This window comes from Mus caroli, unplaced genomic scaffold (assembly GCF_978045245.1).
Source record: "Mus caroli unplaced genomic scaffold, Mus_caroli_1 scaffold_4, whole genome shotgun sequence".
NCBI classification, from domain to species: Eukaryota; Metazoa; Chordata; class Mammalia; order Rodentia; family Muridae; genus Mus; species Mus caroli.
Genome location: NW_028227259.1, coordinates 151571501 through 151596913, shown reverse-complemented (window position 1 = coordinate 151596913; position 25413 = coordinate 151571501). Strand labels below are relative to the sequence as shown.

The 25413-nt window shown below is 44.8% G+C and overlaps 1 protein-coding gene and 1 pseudogene across 7 annotated transcripts in view; both read right to left on the bottom strand.

Annotated features, from left to right (window-relative positions):
- Positions 1 to 19332, bottom strand: part of Pan3 (poly(A) specific ribonuclease subunit PAN3) — a 120978-nt gene extending 101646 nt beyond the window's left edge. For 2 of the 7 annotated variants that reach the window (XR_015047027.1, XM_085837447.1), the window contains exon 1: positions 18765 to 19331. Coding sequence is in view for 6 of the 7 variants with exons in the window: in XM_085837447.1 (XP_085693573.1) it covers positions 18765 to 19203 (439 nt within the window). In the remaining variant the exon portion in view is untranslated. Of the gene's footprint in view, positions 1 to 18764 lie in introns of all 7 variants that reach the window. The other 5 variants (XM_085837450.1, XM_085837452.1, XM_085837448.1 and 2 more) reach the window with 4 other exon arrangements.
- On the bottom strand, positions 6757 to 11808 carry LOC147005411 (cytochrome c oxidase subunit 6C-2 pseudogene; annotated as a pseudogene).
- Positions 19333 to 25413: the final 6081 nt, after the last annotated feature.

Sequence of the window (25413 nt, the reverse complement as noted above, 5' to 3'; positions counted from 1 at the left end):
AAAATATCCCTGGCATTCTGGGTCTGGCAACACAGGTTTATAATCTCAACTATTTAGGAGGCTGACAAGGGATCACAAGTTCAAGGCCTACCTAGAGCTACAAAAGAGTGAGCTCAAGGCCACACTGAGCAACTCAGTGAGACGCTGGTGTCATACTTTAAAGGTACTCAGTCAGTCATGGTAGCTACGGTCTATAACACAGCACTCAAGAGACTAAGGCAGGAAGCCACCCTGGGCTACATAGTGAGTTTCAGGCCAGTCTGGGCAGTAGGGTGAGTCATGCAAAACAAGCAACCAAACACTAACAAAAATATGCAATTAAAGAAGGGCTGAGAACTTGGCAGCAGAGAAGCTGCCTAGCCTGAGCGAGGCTGTTGGTTTGTTCCCTAGTGTACATGAATACTCCAGAAAAACAAAACTGGACAGATTGGCAAAGCACCGACAACTATTCAAGTCTGATGCCTTGGGGGTCATTATACTCTCCTCTATACTTCTACAAAAGTTTAAAGTTTCTCTTTTTTAAGGTAGTAGACAACACTGAGGCGTTGTCTCTTCAGGGACTAATCTATGTAAAGCTGAAGAGCAACTCCTGGAAGGGTAATAAACGCGCTATTAACAGTTGGGTCACACCCAGGGCAGCAGCAGTGTCCGCAGAGAGGTGCTGGGAGAACGCCCTCCTCAAAGGGAGGCGCTCAACCATGCCAACTCACAGCAGAAACAAGATGCCACTCCAAAGACTTCTGTTGCTGTGGCAGGATAGCAGCCCAAGACCCACTGTGAACCACACATACAAGAAGCTCAGACCAGCCGGGCGTGGTGGCGCACGCCTTTAATCCCAGCACTTGGGAGGCAGAGGCAGGCGGATTTCTGAGTTCGAGGCCAGCCTGGTCTACAAAGTGAGTTCCAGGACAGCCAGGACTATACAGAGAAATCCTGTCTCGAAAAACCAAAAAAAAAAAAAAAAAAAAAAAAAGAAGAAGCTCAGACCAAACTATCACAGGAGGTCACCACAAAACCCGATCAACCCAACACTGTGAAGTTACAGGCAGAAATACAAAACAAACAAAACAAAACCCTTCAGGTCAGATCTGTGCATCCCTTGGGAGATGCTGGAAATCCAGGGGTCAAAGTGTGCACTCGAACTCTGGATGTTGGAAAAAGCTGCAGAGCCAGGGCCATCATGCTCAACATGAACCCTGAGGAAATTCGTTGGGGTATAACCATCTGAGACAGTCTGTGATGTGCCAGCTACAGACTAGGACAGCTTCCATAATCCAGACCTCCAAAGGAAGAGAGATAGCGGGGACCACTCATAGCAGAGAAGTCCAGCAACCACACTAGTGAATTTCATACCCTGTTTCCACCAAGCTCTCACAGCCTACATAGTCTCCTTCATTAACACCAATGTCAACTGTTTAGACCAGCTCACCTCTAGCCTAGCCTAGCCTAGCCTATAACCACCTTGTTCTCCATCTCCTTACTCTTTCCTTTTGCCTGCCTTCTCTCCCGAGGAGTGTACACTGACCTGGGTTACAGGGGCTCTCTGGCTTAGCTCACAAGACGGTACTACCTTACATTACTTCAAAGTCTGTCTACACAGACCTCTCTTCAGACTGCCTTTGGCCAACAGCCATCACCCACTCTTTGTTGTCACATTTTGCCCTATAAATTTATGTGCCCCTCTTCAATCCACAACTAATCAACAGTCTTACCATTAATTTTAATTGTTTTCTTCATTCACACAATAACTAATTGTGAGACGCAGAGAAGTCTCTGAGCTCACAGGTAAGCACTAAGGACCCAGGAATATTAAATACACAGGGTTGTCCTTCAAAGGGAGGATGTACAGGAGGTTTCGGCTCAGAAGGCTGGGTGGGGATATGATTAACAGCCTGTGACCTCTGTACTATCTGTGTACCTCAGAGCACACTGAATCCTCCCCCGATACTTACTAATCTATAGAACCAATCTTTATAGATGATGTCATGTCACATAGAGTCAATCTATAGAACCTATCTTTATAGAAGATGTCAAATGTACTTTACAAAGAGTTCTGGTGCACCCAAAACTGAGTTATTTATCACCAGGAAATTTTTCACCAAACTGTGCTGTGCTTAAATATGCATAAAATAAACTTACTTGGGAAGTTTTTGACCTAACATCAACTGTTGAGTCATATTTAAGTAGACCACCTCCTTGCCTCCCACAAAACATTACTCTGCTGGTCATGGTGGTCACAAGAGACCCTTACAACTAACACGACTAGACAGTACCATCATTATCGCCAAATGATTACTACTTAAGAGAGATGTTTTAGTATACCAATTACCCTAGCTCAAGGAGCAGTAAGTACCCCTGAGTTCTGTGAGCTGTACAGCAAATTCTCAAATCCAATGAGGAAGCCAGAGCAACCCCAAATTCGTAGCCAAGTCAGACAGAAGAAGAGATAATCTAGAGACCTGCTAACTCTCAACAGATATTTGCAGCACGGGGACAGAAAGAAGAGGTAACCTTGTAGGGACAGATAGATGTTGTCATCACAGTGTGTCCAAGTGGAGTGTAGAGCTGGAGAGCAACTGCTTTAGAGTGACTGACTGTGTCAAAGTATAGCACAGAGAACCAAAGCTGGCTATTTCCCTCTTAGTATAATAACCATTTATAATATTAAGTGGGAGAGGAACATATCTTACAGCATGATTATGAACACTTACATAAACACAGAAAGTCTGACTGAATAAACGGGCCAAGAACACCATCTAGTGTTGTGAACAAAGAGGTTGTTTCTTCTTTTGACTTTTCTACATACAATGCAGCTATTTCTCATGCTAATGATGACAAGAATTGAGAGAGCCATCATGATGAAACTCCTCTAACCCACCAGCCTTTGGAACAGTCCTCCTTACCTTTCCCTAATAGAACAGAATACAATTAATTCTAGGTTAGGTACTAACCGCACAATTCCACAGGCCTTTTTTTTACTTTTTATTTTTGGTTTTTTGAGACAGGGTTTCTCTGTGTAGTCTTGGCTGTCCTGGAACTCACTCTGTAGTCTTGGCTGGCCTCTAGACTCAGAGATACCCTCCCTCTCCCCACCGTGCCTCTCAAATGCTGGGATTAAAGGTCTGCACCACCATACATTGGCTGAGTCAAATTATTTTTAAATAGCATTTTTATTACAAATTATTTTCACTACAAATGGCTTATACCTTTTTTTTTTTTTTTTTAATTACCAAATTCGAGCTGGAGAAGTGTCTCAGCAGTTAAGGGCACTTGCTACTCTGGTAGGGGACCTTGATTCAGTTCCTAGAATCCATTTGTGGTGACTCACAGTCATTCAGAACTACAGCTCTTCTGAATTCCTTGGATACCAGGGTATCCATATAATGCATATACATATATGCAGGCAAAATATTCAAAAAGTAAAAATAGGGCTGGAGAGATGGCTCAGTGGTTAAGAGCACCAACTACTCTTCTGAAAGTCCTTAGTTCAAATCCCAGCAACCACATGGTGGCTCACAACCATCCGCAACGAGATCTGATGCCCTCTTCTGGAGTGTCTGAAGACAGCTACAGTGTAGTTAGATATAATAATAAATATTTTTTAAAAAGGTAAAAATATCTTAATTTTCTTTTACAGTTTAAATTCAATTTCCTCTACTTATTTCCTACAAGCCAATAGAACAATCTTTAAACATGCCAGAATTCCCATACAATGCTATATGCTCACATTTGTATTTTCTTATTTTAGAAAATTATAGTTTAGAGATGAACAGAAGTGAATATACACTTCATGCAGTTAGGGGAAAAGCACTAACCCATGATACATACTCCCCTCTATATAGATTAAGAAGATACTAACAGGTCCAACTTAGTAAGAACAAAAACAACCCTACCTCAAAAGGTATCAGTTCCAGTTATATATTTAAATTAAGGGCAATAAATGCTACTGGCCAGATAAGATCTTTCCACTCCTTCAACCCTAGTTTTAAAAGTAACTTGCAATTCACTTAAAGCTTGTTGTCTCCACAGAAGCCCAGTGCCATCTCTGTTTTCACTCCTCTGTGTGCAGCAAATTCACATGTTTAAGACTCACCTGCAGTATGTAGCAGTTAGGAGGTGGTTCAGAACCTGGCTCCATGGGGAGATCGCCCAGAGCGCCCACCCGCACAGCTACCCCAGGAGTCGCTCCTTCTCTGAGTGATGTGCACCAGCTCACCATCTGGGACTGAAGCTCTTACAGCAGGTCCCAAAGACCAGGCTAAGTCCAAAAGAGGCTCGCTCCCATTAACAAATGCTCCAGACATCAAGCAAAACTAACCTGTTTGTTTAACAAATTAGCTATTTTTCTATCACTGGAGGGTAATTAACTTTGAAATGACCAATCTGCTCTCTGTTCTTTTGTTTCACCTCTGTATAAAAATCAAATTGTACATGGCCCATGAACAGTTCTATTTTCTCAAATGAAGTGTTATTCAAATTCTAGAGCTGAAAATAAAATCAACTAAATGTTAAACTAAATTATTCTAACTCTGTCCTCTTATCTCTCATTCACCAGGGAAAGCCATCACTTTAAACAGACAGCACTCCTTACCAAACAACAAACCTGCGGGCACACCTCAGTCTCCAGAGCTATGAGTAATAAACTTCTGTTCTTTCTTTTACTACAGCTGCAGGAAAAGACTTATTCAAAGACTAGTACACAGAAATGAGGTGTCAACCATATCAACAAAGGCCGAAAAATGTGGAAGCAGCTTCAGAACTAAATAATAAGCACAGGGTGGGCCAGTCAGTGGGAAGCCACAACCAGAAGAACCTGAGTCTCTTTAAAAGTACTGAATGCTGACAAAAGGATGAGGGGAAGCAGGCTCAGCATGTAAGTGCACTTGCTACTCTAGCAGAGGACTCAACTGTGGCTCTCAGCACCCATGTCGGGGAGCCCACAACCTTAGCAGGGGAATCCAAGGCCCTTTTCTGGCCTCCACAATAACCTCACACAGACGCAAATAAAAATACTAGTAGAGATTGTTCTGCGATCTTGATTTGGAAATCAGAAACAAACAAGGTCGGAAAGGGGTGAAAAGATGGAGCACACCTGTGGTCCCAGCACCCAGGAGGCCAAAGCAGAAAGCTTACTGCAAGTTCCAGGCCAACCTTTACAGATATATAAAGACTCTGTCTCAAAAGCCATGAAAATAAAGTGACAAAGACTTGACTGAATTGTGTCTGTGTCCTAATGTTTTCTAAACTTTCAAGCAGAGAACTGTTCTGTTTGATGAATGTAAACTCTACACAAAGTGTTGAAGATGCTAGATGGTTTATCTTAACTGTTCATAGGAAAATGTTTGGAAACAATCTTAAGATAAAATTTATAATCAAGAGAAAGAATTTAGAAAAGAAAAAGTCTTACAGTTTACAGGAGAGCGCATTAAACAACCTTCAATACAGTCAGCTTTTGCTGGAAGAATGACTTTGAGGGCATTCTAGTTATCCTCCAGCCTGCCACTCCCAGCACAGGCCCACAGCGTCAAGGCCTTAATGACAGAGAGAGCTCTTTCAGGGAAGGCCCAGAGTTGCCAGGGCCTCAGTTCTCCTTGCCCTAGGTCACCTCAAGTCTCTGTCCCATTGCATTCTTTTATTTTTTTGGGAGGGGGGGGTTGGTTTTTTTCGAGACAGGGTTTCTCTGTATAGCCCTGGCTGACCTGGAACTCACTCTGTAGACCAGGCTGGCCTCGAACTCAGAAATCCACCTGCCTCTGACTCCCGAGTGCTAAGATTAAAGGCGTGCACCACCACCGCCCAGCCCCATTGCATTCTTGTGTAGTGTTCCTTGGCTGTTACTCCATCCTGGCTCAAGTGAGCCCACGTGTGGCTCAGCTGCCTCTGAGAAAGGTACAAACAGTAAACCTTAGTGATATCTGTATGGTGCTAACTACAGGGGTGTGAGTGCAGCAATTATGAAGACACAGGTGTAGACCTACATTTCAAAGAGCATTTGGAAAACCTTGGGGACCAGGCAGAAAACTGGTCCAGGAGAGACTGCCACAAGAGTAGCCTATAGCAGTGTATATTACAATGTAAAGAAAGAATCACCCACAAGCCCAGAACTGTACACACCAGCATGGAACATCAGCCTGAGGACAGAGCTGCAGCAAATGGTCAATACTGTAATGTGGGCTGCTCCCACAAAGGCTTTGGAAACAGGAATCTCTGCAGCATGGGAACTCAAGCCCCCTTCTCACTAAGTGCTGAGCGTAGACCACCAGGACAAAGTTGATTCTCTAGCCTCAGCAGCATGTGCTCTGCAGGGTGCCACCCCTCGTCCTTTGAAATGGAAATGTCTCTCCTTTCCCATCCACCAGTGGAGCTAGGAGAACTGGTCCAGGAAGAAGAGTTTGCCAGAGGATGAGTCACACCCTGAGTCTCATCCACATCAGATAAGATTCTTGACTTCAAGACTTTACATTTCAGGACCAACTAGTCATTTTTGGAATTACTGGGACAGAACGAATGTGGTTTCTATGCTTAAAAAACAAACAAACAGGGCTGGTGAGATGGCTTAGTGGGTAGAGATGGCTTAGAGCGCACTGACTGTTCTTCATTCTGAGTTCAAATCCCAGCAACCACATGGTGGCTCACAACCATCCCTAATGAGATCTGATGCCCTCTTCTGGTATGTATAAAGATGGCTACAGTGTACTTACATATAATAATAAAAAAAAAAAATCTTCAAAAACAAACAAACAGGGACATGGGAATTTGGAGCCCAAACTCATACACTGAAGCAATGTATAGTACTATCAGTGGAATTTTTAGAAGATTTTTAGTGAGTGGGATTCATACCTATATAAAATAAATGTAACATTACTGTCTGCCCATTCTGCTTTTGTGAAAGCACAGAAACAAAAACTGAAGACCTCATGGCTAATACCAAACCTGCTCTTGCCTGGATCTTAGAATCCTAAGTCTCCAACACTATCAAACAGAGCTCGGTGGTAGAGGACTAGCCCATGCCCCAGGTCCTGGGTTAGGAGTTGGGGACAAAGGAAGAAGACTGAGGCTTGTCCTGTCTTCCTGCAGTGCCACTCCTGGACTTCCTAGTCCTGGGTGACAGAGGCCATCCTAAAACACCAAGGAGCATCCTGAAGCTTCAAGTCACAGAAGACACTTTGCACGGCCTCTCCCTTGCTAATTAACACTCTACAGACTCGTCGCTCACTAGAACTCACCGGAAATGAGATCTCAACTCCTTAGCCTGTCATTATGACATCCCAACAACCACTCAGTAATAACCTGCAGTCTCAGCTTTGCCATTCACTGGCCAGTCCTGGGCAAATACAGATACACTGAAGATGCCATTGCCATTTGTGCTGCATACCTCAACTGCAAAGGGAAAAACAATGAAGACTATCTGTCAATCAGGTCAGAAACCCAATGGCTGTTCAACTGCATATGCTCATCAAAGATAACTCAAGTATGAACCTACAACTGACAAGTTTAAGTCTTTAAATGAGTTACAGTTTAAAAAAAAAAAAAACAACCCAGTATATAAAGGAGATTACTGAATAAATGAACTCAAAAACAATGGAGTACGTATACAGAGAAAAACTTAATACACCAGTATTTCTACTGAAAACTGAGTGCTGGGGTACTCAGTTTTTCTAAAGATAATGATCATATCACAAAGAACATTCACACAGCTGCAATTGATAGGCTCTAAAATTGCCGGGAGATGGGTCCCTAGGCATGCTGATGGAAGACTGTCATGACTGCCTTGATTGGGGTTTGGGGGAAGGCTGTCTTTTTTTAATACTGATATTATTTGCTTCTGCATGCATGTGCACTCATGCAAATTCCAAGTGAGTGCAAGTACCTACAGAACAGAAAAAGAGAGTTAGATCCCCTGGAGCTTGAGTTGTAGAGAGACCAAGAAATGGGTCCTCTGCAAGAACAATACACAGTGCACACCCTTAACCCTAGAGAGCAGCTATTTCTCTAGCTCCTAGTTGTGGGCAGGACAATTACTGGTCAGGGAATCCCATGCTATCTGGAGTGATGAAAGTGAGCAGAGCAGAATGAAGAATGCGTTCATCCTTCCCTCCCTCTCAGTTCCTAGGCTGCTGTCCTAAGGTCCTACAGCTCGGGTTCCCCACCAGGATGCACTGTGATCTCCAACTGTGAGCCAAAATAAACCTTTTCTCCACTAAGTTACTTTTGTCAAGAGTATCTTATCATAGCAACAAGGGAAGAAAGACTAAAAAAAAAACGTTAATAAATATCTTTACATAAACCAAGCAGTGGTGGCGCATGCCTTTAATCCCAGAACTCCAGAAGCAGAGGCAGAGGCAGGACGATCCCTGAGCTCACAGCCAGTCTGGTCTACAGAATGATTTCCAGGACAACCAGAGCTACCCAGAGAAACCCAGTCTTGAAAAACAAAAAGCAAACAAACAAACAAAAATGTTTGCATTAATCATAAAATTACTCAGCTGGGTGTGGTGATACATGCCTTCTATTACATTCTGGCCTAAATAGCAAGTTCTAAGATAGCCAGTACCTCATAGTGAGATTCTGTCTCAAAAAAATTTTTTTCAACTCTTTCTTGTAGACAAAATGATATACATCCTATATCCTTTTTGTTAACATTTTTCCAGTTATTTTGGTATTGGGATTAAACCCAGGGCCTTGCACATTTTAAGCTCATATCATCACTGGAGCTAATTCCCTGGAATGGTTAACCCATTCCCAACTGGAACAAAGGTCTCTGAGCATGTCTGGGAATTAAAACCTTGACTACCTTAATGAGGTTGGAAAACCTGCCCACCAAGGGTGGCACCATTCCCTCCACAGGCATTCTGGACTACATCAAGAAGAAAAAAAAAAAAAAGTCAAGCATTCATCACTCTTTGCTTCTTAATGCAAAGTGACTAAACGACTTCTAGGTTTCTGCTGCCTTGACTTCCCCACCACGATGACTGTATCAACTTAAACTATGCGCTAAAAACAAACAAAACTTCTATTGCCACTTTCTAGTTTTAAGACCTTGAGCAAATAATTCTGTTAAGATATTTTCTTCTAAAAAGGAGGCAACCCTATCCCATGGGCTTGTCATCATCTAAGTTTTCAAAATATCTGTGTAACTTGCCTTCTTATAAGCATGTACCTAAAGGCCTTACCAACAGTCTCCTCTAAGAGCTGCATTGCTAGTTTTTCCAAGCTTTGGCAACAGGGACATTCCCTTACAAACTGCTGATCTACAGCTACAGAATCTGCTAAGCATCACTTAAGGTCCTAGCCTAGACATACATTTCAGTGGCAGAACAATGTCTTAGCCCACACAAAGCCCTAGATTCTATCCTCCAGCAAAAGAAAAAAAGGGGGCAACACACACACAATTTAAATAGCCATCATTTTTTTAAAAAATACAGGTATATAATGAAATGTTATACAGTCATAAAGAAATGGGTAAATTTCTCTGTAAATGTGGAACAAAATTAAAGCTAAACAATCAGATTGGAAAATTGAAAGTTCAGTAGCTTTCTGTATAGCTCACACCTGTGTGTATGTAGGTGCCAATATGCACTGAAGTAAGGGCAATATAAACATGAATGGTAATAGAAAAATAAAATGTTCATGAATTAATATAAAATAAACTAGAAAAAATGACTGTCGTCTGGAGAGAGGGCTCTGAGAGCTCAGGAGAAGGGAACTCTTTCTTTCTTGTACTCTTTCTTTTCCCCCATATAATTACTGCTTATTAAGAGAAACTACTCCTTAGCCCACAGACTTCATTTTCATGAAGGTCCACAATGAACTTCTATGGAGCACAATCCAAAGGACTCTTTGCCTTCTGAAATCACTTCACACTCTGAGAGACACCAGCCTTCCTCATCTCTTCAAAATCTTTCATGAAATCATAAGTTCTGTAGAAATCTGCATATGCCTTTTTTCTTGGTTCATCCATGCCAAACTTACAGACAGCAGCAACTCCCAGGGACACACTGAATGCACCAACATATGAACCCATGAATATGAAGACCATACATCTGTGGTTTAGGCAACAGCACACGAAACTCATAGTAGCCAATGTCCTCTACGCCAACATCCCTCCCAGGAAACGGAGAGCCTTCCCTCTCTTGTACTCTTTATCTTGTTTCAATTTTTAGGGTCAGAGCCCTAGATCTTTTGTTAAAGGACCTGCCTAGTGCAGGAAGTCCAGGTTTAATTCCCAATACATCAAAAATCAGGTGTAGAGGGACACACATCTATAGTCTCAGCACTTAGAAGGTGGAGGTAGGTAGTTCAGAAGTTCAAGGTCTGCTACATAGTGAATTCCAGACCAGCTTGGGCTACAAGAGACCCTCTCTCCAAAATAAAGAAACAAAATTTCAATCTGTATGTTTTACACTTTTAACTCCTAAGCTATCATACTGATAGACTCTTCTCATTCTGAATATACAGTAAAACTACCTTTAGAACAATAGAAGCAATACTGATTTAAAAAAAAAAAAAAAAAAAAAAAACAAGAAAGATATACCAAAGAGAAATCAGAAAAAGAGAGGAGCTGGGGACCATGGCTCAGCTGTACAGTGCACAGTATCACACAGGGAACCCTGCTTTCATCCCTTTCATCCCAGCACTGCATAATCCGGCACAGGCACACACCCCGGCACTACAGAGGAGAAAGAGGACCAGAAACTCAAGGTCAACCTTGGCAACAAAACAGCACGAGGTCAGGTGACAACCTGGCTTCAGAGAGGAGGAGGTCTTCTGTAGAGGACAGGTATCTGCATATCAATTAACACAGAATCAAGGAGAGCAGACCCTTAACCCACACACACTGATGCTCAAGTGCTGAGCAGTTTTAAGTTGAGAAGGAGAAATTCTAAAGGAAACAGGAAAGGCTTGTCTTCTTAAACACAAGTATATTTAAAGCACTGTAGTAGAAAAGCTTTTAGGTCATGTGCGGCATACTCCATTCTCCTATTTTACAGGAAAAGAACTGTATTTTCATATGGACCAAATGAGCAGCCCAAGGTCACAACTGTTCTGTAAGTCATAGCACTGAAAATCACAATCTTGGGATTCTCAGCCCAATACGAATGAATTCCTAATACCAAAAGGAGACACAAACACTAGGTTAAGTATTTTATCATCTTGCATTTTGGTTCACTGAACTACTCTATAAGAAGACAACAAGGGCTGCAAAAATGCCGGCCTGTAGAGTACCTGCCTGACAAGCATGAAACCCTGAGGACCCATCACCCACATAAAGAGCCAAGTGAGGCTATTAGCACCTGTAATCCCAGCACCAAGGAGGAGGAGACAGGTCCAGGTTCAGTTAGAGACCCTATCTCAAAAATAATTCCTAAAACAAAGAGGAGGGTACCGCCTGGTGTATCTTCACTCCTCAATCCACCTGTGGCACTCACTAATGCCTGCTTCTAAGATGAGAAACACCAAGACTAAGACATTAAAAATCTGACCAAGGTTACAAAGCTAGTCAGGAAGCCACTTGTCACACATCTTATTTCCAAACCTTCACTGTTAACTAAATCAGCAGAAATGAAAAGGAATTATGTTTTGGTAAAACAAACAGATATTCTAGATTTCAAATGAAATCAAGCACATGAAACATACACTGACAGATCTTGGCTACTGAGGCTTGAGTACCCTCTAGAGTAGAGCCATCTGGAAAATCTAGCTACTTGGAAATATAATCCCATCAATAGTTTATTTGAACAGAACCACATTTAAAAAAAAAAAAAAAAAAACTAACTCCAACAGAATCATGCCTTTAAATTACCTCATCATACCAACCCTGACTGTCAAAACATGCTATTATCACACTGCAGGGTCAGCAGAACCAGAGTGGAGCGCCTTCCTACACTACAGAAAACAACAAAGAAAAGCTATTTCCCTCACAAGGGTGAGACATCATGGCAACTTTATATACTGAAGCCTTCCTGCTCACTCTTGAGATGCCTGCCAAGTTAAGGATACATTTTTTCCCTCACACTAACTTCCAAGGTTATTTTAGCCCTATCTGAAACACTAACGAAATATTACTAAAGATCCTGTTAAGTCACACCAGGTAGGGAGCTAGGCAAAATGGCGGAAGTCTTGCCCCATCAACTAGCCTATATCCCACACTTAAAAAATGAGGCAATGCACTTTTTAAAAAACTCTGGCCGGGCGGTGGTGGCGCACGCCTTTAATCCCAGCACTTGGGAGGCAGAGGCAGGTGGATTTCTGAGTTCGAGGCCAGCCTGGTCTACAAAGTGAGTTCCAGGACAGCCAGAGCTATACAGAGAAACCCTGTCTCGAAAAACCAAAAAAAAAAAAAAAAAAAACCTCTGTATATTTCCCTATTATATCTTGTGATATTAACAGCATTAACTAATTTGATTAAAATCAATACAGACATTAAAAAACAGTATTGTGCCATCCATTCTAACCACCAGAATAGCTGCAATTATAAGGCAGACAATGCGGAACTCTGAAAAGACCAAAACTCATAAACTTCCAACCAAAGGAGAAAGCCGGCATGGGTTACTGAAGCTGAATATATGCACCCTATTGTACATACCAATTCTACCCTTAATTAAGCAAGGCACTCTCCAAAATACACCTAGAATTCTTTTTATAATGAGATTTTTACTTTCACGTCTATGCCTGCATGTACATGTATGTAGAAGGTGACAGAAGAGGTGAAAAATGGGCTGGCTCCCCTGGAGCTGGAGTTCCGGGGGTTGGAAGCTACAGGCAACTCCAGTCACCAAGATGATCAAGAGTTCTAACCACGGAGCCATCTCTCCAGCTCACATACATAACTGTTTTTCTTCACAGACCAAAAAAAAAAAAAAAAAAAAAATTAAACCATGCAAGTGCCCACTGACAGGCGACATATTAGCACAGGGTGACAGTATTCAGAAATAAGCTAAGACACTCTTCCCACACAAGAGCAAGCTGCTCATCCATCCCATTCCATGTCAAACACTGGCCAACTTCTGTCCCTGCCAGAAGAAAGCTGCAACAGAACAATGAACTAGGCTATCTGGCAAAGTTTCTACACAAACCACAAAGAACTGCATGACTGTCTTTTACATACAATGTCTGAAATGCAGAAAACACAGGGAGAATGTGTGCAATTAAAAGGGAGGCTAAACAAGAGGATTGAAAATCTGCAGCCATATGAAAGACTTGAAGAGGAACATTTAGGAGGGCTTCACCTTTCTACTCCACAGAGCAGCTTACTCCTCTGAGCAACACTGGTCAGCAAGGCTTTCTTTTTTAATGACAGCAGTTAAGGCTGATATACCTAACTGCCAAGTACTCTAAACAGGATCTATGACACACATGCAGGCACACTCACACCAACCCAAGGCTCTGGGAACGTTGAGGGAAAAGCAGAAAGAACATAAATGTAAGAGCTGGAGGTTGGGGACAAACACTATTGAAACTCTGTCTTCTGGACACGACACAGCCATGGAACTCATGAACTCATTACCTATACAAGCTGGAACCTGTCGACATTCCAACATGAACTGGGAAGAGGTCGTGAGGCCTCTCCCCTAGCCAAGGAGCTATTGGAAGAGCAGAATCATTTTTCTTCAGAGGTGCAGCCACTGGTAAACTGCCCAGGCTCCAGTAAATAATCCCAAACCAATGCTCTTACAGGCAGCCCTAGTGTAACTCAGTGGGTTGTTTTTTAAAAAGCTAAAAAGATCTGAAAGAGGGGACATGCCAGGAAGAAGGGTCCCAAAGGAGATAAAAGTGAAAAAAAAATGGTAAATACATTGTAAGCACATATGAAACTGTCAAAGAATAAAGAATAGGAAGAAGAAAAGAGGGCTGGGGGTGGGGTCAAGATGACACTGAAAATGTCACTTAGGGCATTTAGAGTTATCTGACATTATTGTCCTATCCCAGGACTGACCCAGAAGTCTAAGAAAGCAGAACTGTCTGGGCGCCCAGGCCAGATTGCCCATTCAGGCTGGTTGCCAAGTCACCTCAGGATTCTGTTCTCTGCTCCCAGTAGCTACTGCTCAAGCAAAGCCAAGTCCAGGAAGCATGAACCACAGCCAAGGAAACGGATACAGGATGTATGCCTGACTGTCACACAATGTAAAATCTAAGGCACCTTGACAAACACACAACTATATTTCAAAGAGTCTCCTAGACAGCCTGGGGCCTCACAGTGGAGTTAGAGCCACAAATTCACAGCCCCTACTCAGACAATACCTGAGTAGTACCAACCTCATGACATCACAACACTGTAAAGCCACCAGTGTCCAAATCAAAATGAAAAAAGCCAAGATTTTAAAAGTGAGTGCATAAAAGCCAGAGGGAAAGGGTTGCCTGAGGCTCTGGGATCCAACTCCCAGCCCAAGATGAGCACAGGCTTAAAATTCCCCACTGGATTATGCACATGTTTGAGCCCTCTTTTCCTATTCCTTTCTGGAATGAAAACGTTTTACCCCACACCTGTTTGACCACTGAACTCTGGAAGCATGTAACAATTTCACACTCTGGGGTAGAGGAACGTGCCTCAAAAATCATCATTCACCCATACCTGACTCAGATGCAGCTCTGGACTTTGCATGCATGTTTAAGCTGATAATGGAAGGAGTTAACAGTCTTGTGACGACTGAGATGGAAGGAATGTACTGGGTGGGCATTGTGAGGAGAGCGTTCCAGAGTTCACAAGTCAAATGCTTCCATTTGAATATGACCCCATCCCCACAGTCCACGAGTCAGAAACTAAATCCCCAGTGTAACAGAGGTGAAAAGGATGGCCTAGTAAGAGGTGGTTCTGCAGGCCGTGGTGATGCACCCAGCATTCAGGAGGCAGAGGCTGACGGATCTGTCTACAGAGAAGAGTTCCAGGACTGCCTGCTGAGGGTACCACCTCTCCATACAGGCCAGTACCTTCATGTTGGACTTTTCAACCTCCAAAACAGAAATATGCTTCTTTTCCTTGTGGTTTCCTGTAGCCCAGTAAGTCCCTAACTCTTATGTGACAATGGATGACCCTGAACTTTCTGATCCTCTTGCCTCCATCTACCAAGTGCTGGGAATTCTGGGCTGCAATTCTTCCTTCCTTCCTTCCTTCTTTCCTTTTTTAAGTACATATTTACTTATTGGGGACGAGTGGCAATACAGTTAGTCTGCGATCAGAGGACTTACAGGAGTTGGTTCTTTCCTACTACTGTGTGGGTCCTGAGGATTGAACTCAAGTTTTAGTTTGACAAATGCCTTTACCTTCAAAGCCACCTTGCCAGACCCTGAAATTCCCCTTTTTTTTTTTTAATTAAATTGTTCAATCTGTGTTTTTCGGTTATAGCAACACAAAACTGGACTATATTTAAACAGGAACTTCAATTAAAAGCTTAAAAGTATATACACATGAATATACAATTCCATAGAGGCCAGATAGGGGAACATAAAATCTATCAAGTAGCAGTCCCACTATGATCTCCTGCCCAGTTACGTTATTAAAGATTCACTTGAAGAATGCTCTAATAGCACATCAACTAACACAATCCAGATGTTTCTAAATGGCAATATTTGGAATGTGTCATCTATTTTAATTTCCTTGTACACTTAATTAGTTGGTGAAGGCTATCTTAAGAGGCTATTTGAGGACAGATTGAATAACTAAGTGTACAAATACAGAACAGCCATTAACTGAAGCCTAGCACAGTGGAAAGGTCAATGAGAAAAGGAGGATGGTGGACTAATATGTTAAAGAAATGTCACAAGGCCAGACAAAGTGACACATGCCTTTATTCCCAGCACTGGGGAGGCAGAGGCAGGCAGACATCTGAGTTGCAGGACAGTCAATGATACATATTAAGACTCTGTCTCAAAAAAATTGAACAAACCAGAAAAAGAGCCACCCGATCCCAGCTATTTAATCAGCTATTAAATGACAGTATTTAATGTCCCTAGCATTAACCACCTATAGTCTATAAAGATTCTATCTCAGTTGCTTTCTGTTGCTCAGATAAGGAGCGCACCCTCCTGAGAGGAACCCCTAGGGTTTACTCCACCTAAATACACCAGGTAAACATGGACATAAGTACACTGTCCTCACACACCCGGCACACACGTACACATGTACACATGTGCAGCAGCATCACAAACCCAGCACACATGTACACATGTGCAGCAGCCTCACACACCCGGCACACATGTACACATGTGCAGCAGCCTCACACACCAGGCACACATGTACACATGTGCAGCAGCCTCACACACCAGGCACACATGTACACATGTGCAGCAGCCTCACACACCAGGCACACATGTACACGTGTGCAGCAGCCTCACACACCAGGCACACATGTACACGTGTGCAGCAGCATCACACACCAGGCACACATGTACACATGTGCAGCAGCATCACACACCAGGCACACATGCACACGTGTGCAGCAGCATCACACACCAGGCACACATGTACATCATGTGCAGCAGCATCACACACCCGGCACACATGTACACATGTGCAGCAGCCTCACACACCAGGCACACATGTACACCTGTGCAGCAGCATCACACATGTGCCTTCCTTCAGCTCCTTCCTTCACTTAGTTCTATCCTACCTTCCAGTTCTTGTGTCCAACTAAGACCTTAGAAAGATCACATGTTAAGGACCAGCACTTTTAGGTGTCCTTTTGGAAGGCAGTCACTATGCTGGTTAATTTTTGTCAACTTGACACAAACCACTCACCTAGGCAAGGAAGAATTCCCTCTAATAAAACTGGTCTGTGGACATTTCTGTAAGGCATTTTCTTGACTGTTTACTGATAGAGGAGGACCCAGTCCATTAACAGAGGTGGGCCTAGGCTTAAGAAATGTAGTTGAGCAAGCCAGAGAGTGACAGTATGCAGCCTCCTTCCTTGGTCTCTGCTTCAGTTGTTGCCTCCAGGTTCATACCTTGAGCTTATGTGTGGCTTCCCTCAATAACTAACTCTAATGCATAATAAACCTTCCCTCCTCCCCAAGCTGCTTTTGGTTATGGTGTTTTAAAGCAGCAACAAAAAGCCAACTTAGGACAGATACTGTTCTTTTTCATTCCTTACCAATCAAACATAATCCTTAAATGAACCAGAGGCACAACTTCATTTCATACAATTTACCTGAAACAATAGCTCCACTGGGCATGATGGCAAATCTATAAACCCAGCTCATGAGGCTGAGGCAGGGGGATCAGACAAGTGTGGGCCACAGAGAGAAACCCTGTCTGAAAAAAGAAACAGAGAAGAGGAGGAAGGGGACAAAGACAACACTTGCTTGTTAAGCCTTAGTAGTTAGAGTGCCTCCTGTCAAGCCTGACCACCTGAGTTCCAGCTTTAGGACCCATGTTGTAGGAGGAGAATGACTCCCCTAAACTGTCTGTCCTCTTACCTCTCTACATTCATGCTATGTGGGAGCACACTGACAATTACACACACATACATACATACATACATACACACGTAATTTTTAAAAAAATTAACGGCTACATCCCACCAGTAAATTAACTTCTTTACAAAGCATCTAAATTTATTACCATTTAAGCTTCGGTAAACAAGAGACCAAAAAAAAAAAAAAAAAGGCTGTTAAAAATAAATTAGCCCAGTAAGTAGTAAACTACTTTATCAGGTTGTTTGTGTTAAAGACAGATTTTCTGAAGTTCAAGTTAACTTGACTATCAAGTTATCATCACAAGATCTAAAACTAGAGGAAATCAAGCACCTAATTCTAATGTTCAAAGCATTTACAGTAACAGCAAACTCCACTTAACTGAACAGCTATAACGTACACAGCCCTAAATTCTTCTCACGAAAGCCTTCGGGGTGCTAGACGCTCTTGAGGCCCAGTGCTGAGAAAGTTCACTCGGTATAACACCATGGGAAAGACAAGATCCCTGCAGACGCCCAGTTCACTTACTCTAGCTTTCCAGAAACCTGCCAGAGCGCAAGTCTTGGGAAAGTCCTAACCTAAGCTCTCTATTAAACCTGTGCTTACTTAAAAATAAATAAATGAATAAAGCTGATCTTCATACACCTCTCCTCCCCGCACCCCCACCCCTCGCCCCGGACGTCCTTTAGAAAGCATTCCCAGCCGGGAAAACCGTTTACCAAACTTTTTTGGTGTCCCTCTCTGCAAAGCCAATATGCCTTAAGCCCGCCCCTCACCTCCCGCCTTCTACACACACACACACACACACACACACACACACACACACACACTGGCGACCCTCTCCGCAAAGCCAATATGCCTTAAACCCACCTCTCTCTCTCTCTCTCTCTCTCTCTCTCTCACACACACACACACACACACACACACACACACACACACACGAATTTCAACTTTCGGCAGCCCGCGCTCCACGCGAGCACGCACCGACACATGTGCTCGCAGACCCAGCCCCTTTCCACGCACATACACACACACACACACACCCGGAAGCGACACCCCCTTGCTTCCACTCCGCAGCCCATCCCCCCTGCTCCCCGCACCCGACTCCCAGCGCCCCCCACCCCACCCCACCCCAATCACACCACGACCGTCCGTCCACCCACGCTCCGGGGAACCCGCCTCCCCTAGCTCCGGGGTTTGCCCCGAGCGGCGGAGCCCAGAGAGGAAACAGGAAGAAGGAAGGAGGGCTGCGCAGGGCCTAGGCCTCTCCTGCGGCCCGGAGGTGAGGGGAAGCGGGCAGGCTCAGGCCTCCTCCCCGCGCCCGGACCGCACCACCCCGCCCGGGCCTCACTTACTCGCCACCCGCGGGCCATCGAGTCCGCCGCCCGCGGTCGCCGCCCCCGGGACGCCCAACTCCGGCTTCTTGGGCCCGGCGGGCGGCCCCGCTCCCCCGCCCGGGAGCGCTCCCGGAGGAAAGGCGGCCCCGGCCGCGGCCGCCAGCGCCAGCGGGACGCTGTTGCTATGGAGGCCGAGTCCCGGGGCCGCGCCGGCGGCTGGGTCCTCGTGCAGGAACTGACACTCCTCGCCGTAGAAGCACGTCTTGTCCTTGGCGTAGTAGCGGCAGTACTTGAGCTTCACGCCCGCCGCCGCCGCCGCCGCCGCCGGCCCGCCGGGGACGCCCCCGACGCCCGACGAGGCCGCCACCGCCACCGCCACGGCCGCCGCCAGCGAGGACGACGACGGCGAGGCAGCGGCCGAGGGGGGCGGGAGGCCACCGCCGCCGCCACTGTTCATGGCCACGCCGCAGCCGCGTCCCCCGCCGCCGCTGCCGCCGCCACCATAGACGAGGGCGGGAAGGAGCCGCCGCCGGAGCCGGAGCCGGATGGAAGCCGGGCGGGCGGGTTGGGCCCCGCTGAGGGAGCCGGAGCCGCCCGGGGAGGGGGAAGGGCGGGCGGGCGGCGAGCAGGGATTCTCCCTCTCCCTCTCCGCTGTCCTTAAAGGGGCCGCGCGGGACGCCGCGGTGGGCGCGCGGCCGGGGCTGCGGGGAAAACGACCCTGAGACGACGGCGACCGGAAGCTGTGGGGCAAAGGCACGGCGGGAGGGAGCCGCCGGTTTGTTTTTAAACTCTTGCCCTCCGCTCGCTCGTCGGCTCGCGCTCCGGGTCCTCCCGACTTGTTTATGCCATTTTCCTCTTCCTGAGACGCTCGCCGCCTCTGCGCCTGCGCGAGCGGCGCGGGGCCTTGTGGGTAGGAGGCCTGGCCCGGGGGTGGGGGACCGCAGGCGTGGTCCCCACGGGGGCGTCCGCGAGCTGACCGGAGGCGGTTGCTTCAGCCCGAGCCCTCGGAGGGACGGCGGCGCCGCGGCTCGGGCGCCGAGGCTCTCACGAGACCCGGTGGTAGTCCACTTGGAGGGGAAAAACACAAAATGACAGTCCGTCGCTGGTCCTTGGAAGGGGACGCAGCCCAACCTCGCTCCCGGGAGAGGAGAGTTTGCTTCCGTTTGTCACGTTTCCTCTCCCTTTCCCTGTGCTCCGCCACCCCTCTAGCCTTTGTTTTTTTGTTGTTTTTTTGTTGTTTTTTTTTAAATCCTCCCCCTCGAAGGTAAAGGATTACTGGCCAGATAGCCTTAGCTTCTGGGCTCTTTGTCAAAAGATGGAGCCAGAACCGTGGATGCCACCAAACCCCCGCTTAGAGCAGCACCTGTTTCCTCCGCTTTGATGGCCCTCGGATTTTTTTCTCTCAACAGTAAGGTGCCACCTGGGACAGTGCTACCTTGGCAGCACGGGAAGACCCAATTCCAAATGTGCTGGAATGTTTTCCTACTGTGCATTCGAAATTCACTTTAAAAAAAAAAAAAAAAGTTTTCCCCTCATTGATTTCCAATTTGCTTCCCCCCGCCCCCCGCTTTTGTTTTAAAGGGGAGAGGCATGAAGAGAATTGAAGAACCGCAGTGAAGTGGAAATTTGATATTAGGGTTTTAGAAATCTTCTCTGCAAGATTTTCTCAAAAGACAAATCCCTGTTATGAAAAGGACGGGTGTGGGCAGTATTTAAGGAATCGTGGCAACCTGACGAAGTCACAAAAGAATATAAAAAGTTTCACACTGCCAAAAGGGTGAGATTGAGATGCGTGCTATAGATCCCAATATGGTAAGCCTAGTGATGTTGCCCAGGTAAATTCTAAGCTGCTATCTCTGCGTGGACGCAGTGTTCACTCATTTAAATATCCAACAGGTATTTGTTAATGTTAATTACATGCTCCCAGAACTGGAAAGGAGCTGGGGATGCAAAAGTTAACAAGATGCAGTCGGACCTGAATTCAGAGGGCTTATTTATCCTCCAGCTAATGAGGCATAAGATGTGAATTAGTGTCTAATGCTAACATCAGCTGTTAGAGGGGATTTAAAGAGTTGAACTCCTACAGAGAACTGGTGGGAGGTGGGGGGGGGGGATGTTTACAGCATCCTTGAATTCAGACCTGCCTTTGGGACCTGCTTGCTTCTCTGTGTCTCTTTTGTACATTTGAGATAAATAAGTATCCGCTTCATAATGAGTGAAGTGGTTCATAAAAATGTCCTGTGTTTGGGAAGAATTCAATCTAGCACTTGCTTTTTATTGCTACTAGGTGTGTAGAGAAAGAGCATTCTAGACGAAGCTAACAGCTTGTGAAGGCGGCCTCCAGGTGAATCGGGGTAGGGTTTTAGGAGTGTGATGATATCAGACAGCTGAGCAGAGTTCGCAGAAGTGCTTTTCAGGCAGTATTAAGGGATTGGACTTTTTCTTGAAGGCAATTAGAAACTATCACAAGGTTCCAAAATGCAGCAACATTCACATTTCCTTTAAGAAAAAAAGGGATCCCCATAAGAACTCTGAGAAGCAATAAAAGAAAGGGAAATTGTCCCTGAGCAGGGGAAGGCCTGAAATTGCCCAAAGTTTATTCATTCCAATCCAGGGCGTACCTAGTGAGTTGTGTGTGCTGTTTGTATTGTGTGCTTCATTGATGTTAAATAAACGTGCATGTCTTAAAGACTTGCCATGGAAGGTGGTGTTTCAGGGCTTGATAAATTTAAGCTACATTCAACATATTGTTCAAACTAACCTTAAATGAGAATCAACGATGATTACATATCAAGCAAGAGCTATGCTAGGCTCTGACATAACAAGACCTGGCCTGAGGATGGTTCAGTCAGAAAAACACTTGCCTTGTGATTGGAAGAACTGAGTTCCAGTCCCCAGAATCCAAGTAAAAAATGCTAGGCATAGTTGTGTGCATATAACACCAATACTGAGAAAGCAGAGACAGAAGAGTCCGCTGTGCTAGCTGGCCAGCCAATCTAGCCAGGGAGAGACCTCATCTCAGAAAAAGCAGACAGCCTTTCCAAGGATGACACTTGAATTTGTCCTCAGACTTTCAGGTGTACCCTGCACACACATGCACATACATTCATTTTTAAAAAGTATATAGGCCGGGCGTGGTGGTGCACGCCTTTAATCCCAGCACTCGGGAGGCAGAGGCAGGAGGATTTCTGAGTTCGAGGCCAGCCTGGTCTACAAAGTGAGTTCCAGGACAGCCAGGGCTATATAGAGAAACCCTGTCTCGAAAAACCAAAAACAACAAAAAAAAAAGTATATAGATATAAAATTAAGGTGTGTAAGACTGAGCCTCAGAAGTATAGTTTTATTAAGGTGATAAAGTACATAGATTTTGCCTATTTCTCTTTGCTTTTCTTTCTCTGGTCAACACATAAGAGGAAAATAAGCATTAAGATTTATTGTTTTTTTGTTTTGTTTAATTTGAGAGAGAGGGTCTGTCTGGCCTGGAACTCACTAGGTAAAACTTGACTCTGAGAGGCTGCTCTGCCTCTGCCCTCCAGATGCCAGGATTAAAAGTGTATACCACCACTCCCTACCATGCCTTGTTATACTTTAGTCTCTCAATTCTGAGAAGTAGGTATGTTGTATTCATTAAATTATCCTCTATTCTAGGTTCAAATAAATTAGTTAAAAACAATTGAATACTTGTTGGTCATTTCTTTCCACATCTTCACTATATTTTGTCAAAGACTGGTTCAAAACAGTATTAATTTGTACCGAAAATGTTTTGGCTAACATTGGGAAGGTTTGAGAAATAGTCTTTTTCAGAACCTTGACTGTGTTGACGTTAACACTGAAGTAGGACACACCACCGCATGTGCCAGTTTTCCAACTGACACTTCCTGCCAGCTTGTGTGAGGTTAGTGCTGCCAGACTGTGCTTCCAACCAAACGCACTGTTCCCAGAGTCATGGACTTGAAAGCACATTCACCCTCTGCAGTGCCCCCAACTCCTGCTTTGCCTTCTACCAATGCTTTCACAGAGCAAAAACTAAACAATTCCTCAGGACCTGGTTGCTCCCTCTAAGCATCTTCTTTCTTCTTGTTTTTGTCTTAAGTATATAAGTCATTTTTAAGACATGACTCCCTTCCCATGAACTTTTTGTAATTGGGTTGCTTTGGAAGACAGCTTGACATAGTACACAAGTGTGATCTATAGAATACCTGTACCCTATATCATTTGTGCTATCTACAAAACACTTTTGGGAGAGACAGCTGTCTGGATACTGATTGGGTTCAAGGTCTTGCCCATACTAAGCATGATAACTTTAATATGAAGGATTGTTTATGATAATGTCCTTGTTTGGTTTTGGGCTTTGTTGGTTGGTTGATTGATAGGTTTCTCTGTGTAGCCCTGGCTGTTCTGGAACTCACTCTATAGATCAGGCTGGCCTCAAACTTACAGGGGGAAGCCTCTGCTCCCTGATTGCTGGGATTGAAGGAGTGTGCTACTGCCAGCTGGCCTTAGGTTACTTTCTATTGCAGCAACATCATAACCAAAAGTCCGATGGGGAAGAAAGTAATACCAGTTTTCAAGTTCCAACCCATGTTAGGGAAGTCAGACAGGAACTGAAGCTGAGGCCTTGGAGAAACCCTGCTCACTGTCTTGCTTCCCCTACTGCCTCAGCCTGCTCTCTTATGCCACTGAAGACCACCAGCCTGGGAGTGGCACTTTCACAGTGGATTAGGCCCTCCCCACATCAATCATTAATCAAAAGAGAGAGAGAGAAACAAACAAACAAACAAACAAAAAAAAAAACAAAAACCCCAGGGCAGTCTGATGGAAGCAATTCCTCAGCTGAGGTCCTCTTTTCCCAGACACATTAGACCTGTGCGGCTTTTCACAAGCCTGGAAGAATTGCCTACCTAAAAGAGTTGTTTGGGGGGCTGAATAACATAAGAACCTCTTAGAGGAAGCAGTCTTTCTGCCAGATGCAGAAACAGAAGTCTTTGCAAAAATTATTCCAACCACTTGGTTGTACAGTGGCGCTTTTCTGGCAACTTTGTATTTTCTTCATCTGTATGTAGCATTCTATCTGAATCCCTCTATGTCTGTGATGGTGAGCTGGGCGGTTACTGTGATGGCGCCTCATGTTCCATTGGTTCCTCCCAACAGTCCCGTGAAAGTTACCGTTTTGTACGTAACCCTGGAAACCTGAGTTTGGAGAATCTGTGAGCTTCTGTTACTTGATCCAAGGTAAAACACTAGCTTAGAGTTGCTGATGCTGTGAACAGACACCATGAGCACAGCAGCTCTTATGAAGGAAAACCTTTCATTGGGGCTGGCTTACAGTTCAGAGGTTTAGTCCATTGTCATCATGGTGGGAAGCATGGTGGCACACAAGCAGACTCCGTGCTGGAGAGGAGCTGACAGTTCTACATCTGTATCAGACTTGGTTCGAGCATCTGAAACCTCAAAGTCCACCTCGAGTGACACACTTCCTCCCACAAGGCCACACCTGCTAACAGGACCACCCCCTCTGAGCCCATAGAGTCTGCTTTATTCAGACCATCACAAGCACTTAGGTTTAAATCCAGCTCTCTAAACCCCATGCTCAGCTTTTTCTAATGAGGCAGCCAACCGGGATTTAGGTCTTTTCAGTTTGGGGATTTGGGGTTGTTTTTTGTTGTGTTCTTTAAGTTGTACTTAGTTGTGTGTATGTATGTGCACGCGTACATACCAAGTGCTCTTGCGGAGATCAGAAAGCAGCGACATAGGTCTATGTTTCTTTCCCTTGTATTCTTTCTTCATGAATCACTGCAATGCACTGTGCTTCTTTATCTTACTGGGTTATTAGCAGCTGTCAATCTTGTTTCAAAACTTTTTTGTGCCGGGCGTGGTGGCGCACGCCTTTAATCCCAGCACTCAGGAGGCAGAGGCAGGTGGATTTCTGAGTTCGAGGCCAGCCTGGTCTACAAAGTGAGTTCCAGGACAGCCAGGACTACACAGAGAAACCCTGTCTCGAAAAAAAACAAAACACAAAAAAACTTTTTTGTGTGACCTAGAAGCAAAACCTTCCTACTTGTAGCAGTTACACTATCATGTTGAAAGATTCTTTGGGTTTTTTTTTTTTTTTTTTTGGGGGGGGGTTGGTTGATTGGTTTTGGTTTTGGGGTTTTTTTTTTTTTTTTTTTTGGTTTTGGGTTTTGGGTTTTTTTTTTCCAAGACAGGGTTTCTCTGTGTAGCCCTGGCTGTCCTGGAACTCACTCTGTAGACCAGGCTGGCCTTGAACTCAGAGATCTGCCTGCCTCTGCCTCCCAGGAGCTGGGATTAAAGGCATGTGCCACCACACCCGGCCTTTTTGTATGTTTTTATTAATATTGTACATTATATGAAGATTTTTTAAAAGATTTATTTATTTTATTATATGTGAGTGCACTGTAGCTGTCTTCAGATGCACCAGAAGAGGGTGTCAGATCTCATTACAGATGGTTGTGAGCCACCATGTGGTTGCTGGGATTTGAACTCAGGACCTTCGGAAGAGCAGTCGGTGCTCTTAACCACTGAGCCATCTCTCCAGCCCATATATGAAGTTTTTGTATGACAGCCACACTCCATGATCTTCCATGATTACACCCCCATTGAGCTCCTTTCCAACTCCCCCCCTCCCTTCTACTTTGACATCTGATCC